At 32.6% G+C, this 5,188-nt stretch overlaps 1 protein-coding gene across 1 annotated transcript; it reads left to right on the forward strand.

The window, feature by feature from the left end:
* Positions 1–1,064: 1,064 nt before the first annotated feature.
* LOC150101664 (histone H2A-like) lies at positions 1,065–1,853 on the forward strand. Its single transcript, XM_090400186.1, has one exon. It carries the CDS (start codon positions 1,193–1,195, stop codon positions 1,595–1,597), a length of 405 nt encoding a protein of 134 aa, XP_090256312.1. The 5' UTR covers positions 1,065–1,192; the 3' UTR covers positions 1,598–1,853.
* Positions 1,854–5,188: the final 3,335 nt, after the last annotated feature.

Raw genomic sequence — 5,188 nt, forward strand, 5'->3', positions numbered from 1 at the left:
TAGCACACTTAGTACTGCAAAAGTTGACATTCTTATCACATAAACCAATGTAACTACAGCAAACAAACTAACAAAGCGAGTTATGTTCATCGTTAACCCCACTGTCTTCAGAAAAACTAACTAGCGTCGAAATCAGTGGGACCAGTATTAGCATCCAACTCATTTTCACAAATACATAATTTCTCTTCCATTTACTTTATCCTAAAAGTTAGACATACGTTAGATACACACGTAAAACAACGAAGTTTTCTCAAACACCATACAAACAGAGAAACACGCCATGTCCACTTCACCTTCAAAAAGGTTAAAGCGCGCACATACTCGCTTTCACACTCTAACCAAAAAAAAAAGCACTTATATACTGTATATATTTATATATGTGTATAAAGAATTAAATAAAACATAAGCAGATAAATCGGCATCTGACTTGTTGCGGGTACTAAAACAAACCCAAGAAAGCACAATCATCTAATATCTGGAACAGATATTAGATGGCGGAGGACAAAAAATATCATGGATATTTATCAAATTCGGATGTCCTCAGTATTTTGTACTGAACAGAAAGTGTAAGAATAGTTTTAACGTACATATGTTCTTAAAAAATTTAATATTTATCAAATCGAATTACTGTAGCGATCAAATATGGAATAACATGTTTTTAATTGTATGATTATAACTACGCTGTATACTGATAAACTATGATTTTCATAAAAAGATTATATATAACGCCTGTGTGTGTGTGTGTGTGTGTGTGTGTGTGTGTGTGTGTGTGTGTGTGCGCGCGCGCGCGCTTCAATACAAAAAATATTATTTTAAAATATTAATACATGTACCTGTATGTGCATTGCGTATATTGTAAATATTATTGATGAGTGAATAATAATAAAGTTTGATTGGTTGAAAGAAATATTAAATATCGTTACTGTTGTATTATTTGGCAGTCTATCTTAAAATCCACTTTCTCGCGCTCTCTCTGCACTCGGTTATTCCCATCAATCCCACAATTCATTGGTATCATATACCGATCATATAATCGAAATATCATACTCACGTAAGAATGGAATGAAATGTGAGAGTCAGTGCATTTGCTCTCTGGCTTAAACAATGGAACAATTATTTGAAATATCTACAGCTCAACCGTTATTCACTATTTGGGCCAGGATTTGAGACAGCTTTAAAGCATAACAATAACATGCCTGCAAGCCGAACCTCCAGTGGACGTTCACGTCGTCGATCCCCTTCACCACAAAGAAATCCGTCTCCTAGACGACATAGAATCACAAAGTCGACAAGAGCTGGACTTATAATGCCCGTTGGACGGATCCACCGTGTTGTCAAAGAAAAACACTACATGGAAAGAGTTTCTGCTAATTCCACAGTATATTTAACTGCAGTGTTGGAATATTTGCTCGCCGAGATCTTAGAATTATCCGGAAATGTAGCACTCCAGAATGGCAAAAAGAGAATTACCCCACAATTTATCAAGCAAGCAATGAATAACGATGAAGAGCTTGCAAAACTATTGCGTGGAGCTGTGATACCCGGAGGAGGAAATATTGCGCAAATGCTAGGCGTTCTTGCTGCCCATGGAAGATAAACAGATTCAGGACGAAACAGTCTAAATTTTAGAGGTACTGTACGCGATTAAAAATGTGGACTTTTCGAAATTTATGTTATATTTGTGTACACGTCTGATAAATTATGGCCGCTGATTTTTTAAAACCTAGAACTGCGCACAATGAAATATAAATTATATGATCACTTCTTGTATAAATGTTACTATTTAAATAATTGAAAAAAAATTACAATTATGAAAATAAAGAAAAAAATTAACGTGTTCAGCATTTTGTAAAGATTTTGTAGTGAATTTTTGTAGTGTGTCACATTTTTTCCTCCCGAGTCATAAATAATCTTGTATTATTCTACCTACTTATTTACATTATATGCATGTGTACATATTGGCATATACGTTCCGACACTTAACTTATGTGTATCTACATTGTAATCTTGTGTATATATAAATACTGAAACGTAAGGTATATTGAATAAGCACAGTGGATTCAATTAAGGCACATGAAAGATTTATAGAGTTGTTTGAGATTTATCTGAGAATAGGAGTTTACGGATTGAATCATTGGGAAAAACTGGTGGAATAAGAAACGCGGTTCTTTCTTTTTTTGTTTGTGAATGAGTGGGATGATGCAAGGATTTGACATGATGCCAGATCCTTACCTCTTGTATGAATGCTTACAATTCAAAGAAAATACAAAGAAAAAGGTGACATGGAGAAGAAAATTTTGAGTCGAAATACATTTTCCAGGAAATAAAGAAGAATGTCACCGATATATCTACACCAAATTGAAAGTTTGAAACAAACTTGAGGCATCTTTTCAAGTTTTTATCTGAAAATATTCTAAGGCAATGCATAAGTAATTCTCTTTCATCTAGAGATAAATGATCTCCGATTACGAGAATAACCAGGCTAATTTGTCTGATGAAATGATGCTTAATGCAGATAATTTTTAATAATGCAACTTGTACTCCCCCTATAATTCTTTGAAAGCATTGCTAAGTTTCAATGTCTTAATGTTTCTTGAATGCATTTGTCACGTCCTTTTTGATCTTAGAAAGCTGTCTCACATTAAATTCGCCTAACAACTCTGTTGTTAAGCAAATTTAATCACTGCACTATATATATATATATATATATATATATATTTTGTTACATTAAACTTGGCTAACATTTATCTTCATAATATTATTAATTAGCATTTATTATTAATTAGATTTATTATTATTATTTTTATTTTATTATTATTATTTTATTAACGTTTAATAAAAATCTCCTATCTGAGATTTTTATTAAACGTTTTTTAACTTTTCTAATGGTGTGTGTGTCGCCGACTACAGTAACTTATTTTAAGCTTTTCAACAACAACAACAACATTACTGGCTAGATGGATAAAGCAAATATGCTTTTTCATATTCCCTCTATCTGTGTAAAGGAAACTTGTATGCGTATGGGGGGGGGAGCTTTTACAAATTTTCTGCATATATTATCTGCATATTTTCAACTCGCTGGAACATGGCGGGATCAAAGATCTTTCAACTCTTTGTGACAGAGGGGAAGGAAGGAAGAAAAGCCAAAAATCACTAAAATTAATTAATTCTTAATTTTTATCAACAATTATCTTTTGGTAATTCCTTGATTATTTTTTCATCCTTAATAAAGGATGATGTCATATTACTTTTTTTTTTTTTTGGATGAGTCGCGATTCCCTGGAGATCTCTGATAATAATAATAATAAAAATAATAAACTTCGCATTTTCTTGCTATAAAGCATAAGGATTTCTATATTTCATTATTTAAAAGTATAACTCATTTTGTCAGAGCTGTTTGTAATTTAAAACTCAGTGGAATACGTGACGATTTGCATATAACATATGAGTATCGGCCAAATAAACTACAGTAATCCCTCGATTAATGCTCCCCCGATTAGTACGTTTTCGATTAGTGTCATTTTTTTTCGATACTCAAATTCGATTAGTGCGCCTCTAAAATTCGATTAGTGCGCCTACATACATCTTAAAAATAAATGTTACAAATTTTAAAAATTTTCGATCTATACATTTTTATGGCTAACTATTTTAAAAAATCACTCACCAGAATAAAATAATTTAGTTACCGATTTAAAACATTTTACAAAGGTCTTTTTAATGGCACACTACACTACTTCCATGTACACTATGTTCCAAATTTTAAAAATTTTCGATCTATACATTTTTATGGCTAACTATTTTAAAAAATCACTCACCAGAATAAAATAATTTAGTTACCGATTTAAAACATTTTACAAAGGTCTTTTTAATGGCACACTACACTACTTCCATGTACACTATGTTCCAAATTTTTACCGCCAAAATTTATGTCGTCTGCTATAGTATGCCCACAGATTCGAGACCCTTTGACACTTCTGCGCATGTCACAAAAAGGAGAATCCATTCCGATAATAGGGTGATCAATCCGTCTTCTGGGATGAGTTATTTATTATTACACGTCGGAAAATTAACTTCTCTTTTATGATCATTGTAGTTTTTAAAGTGGTAACTATTTTGCATGTATAACAGTTGGGAAATTTTATCTATAAAACACGTGATTTCGCGTGTTGGCGACCAATTCATACGTCCTTCATTTCTTTCTCCCCTTCAATGATAACGTCCAAGAGTTAATTAAATCTCATTCTGAAGAATTGAGTGATTCCGACCTGCTAAATTTAGATGCACAGCGGGAAAATCCCGAAGAATATGAAAAAAATTTAACTACTGATAGTCAGCCAAAACAGATTTCACAGAAACAATTTGAAAATATTTTTCGTACAATCGAAGTTTTTAAGCAGCAATGCTTAGAGGCTGATCCTGATGAAGAGAGAGAAGCAGAAAAATTTGCAGAAGAGTAGAAGAGGCAATAGGGACATACCGTCGGGTGTATGAAAAAAAGAAACAAAATGCCCGCCAAACTACGTTAGCTCAATTCTTTGTTAATAGAATAATAAATTTATATTCAGAATATGTTTTATTGTCTTTCAGCTTCTTGGTTTTCCTTTAACTAGACCCTGAGACATACCCTAATTCTTTTATTAAAAAAAAAATTAAAGGTCAAAAAAGAAATCTGAGGAAACGAATTATACATTTTCCCATAGGTTATTATATTCGATTAGTGCGTTTTCGATTAATGCGCCTGCTTTAAAGAACGCATTAGGCTTAGGCGCACTAATCGAGGGATTGCTGTACAGTGAATAGTTGCTACGAGTGACACAACCAATGTGATATGTTTCATCGCTTTCAAATAGTTTATAATAGTTTATTTAAAAATTTGTTAAGGCGTTTGAACTAAAAAGAACGATTTTTCTCCTCCATTTTCACTCAGGTGATATCAAAATATTACCTGATATTTAGAGGATCTTCAAATGGATCACACTTGGGAAATCTACGCCCAGTGTATCCTCATGATATTGAAGAATCGTTCGGTACCGAGAAAAAAGTAACAAGATCTCGCTCGCTTTCCTGCACTAAGAACAATATCAGACAATAGAAGTTTCTACTATAAAGGAAAGTTATTATTATTTTGATAGGAGTATGTGAATCATTAAGGGTTGCAAGTTCAAATGATTTATACTCGAAATGAAAA

The sequence above is a fragment of the Typopeltis vanoorti genome, chromosome 11 (genome assembly GCF_054136105.1).
Source record: "Typopeltis vanoorti isolate ZY-2024b chromosome 11, IOZ_Tvanoo_1.0, whole genome shotgun sequence".
In the NCBI taxonomy this organism is placed as follows: Eukaryota; Metazoa; Arthropoda; class Arachnida; order Uropygi; family Thelyphonidae; genus Typopeltis; species Typopeltis vanoorti.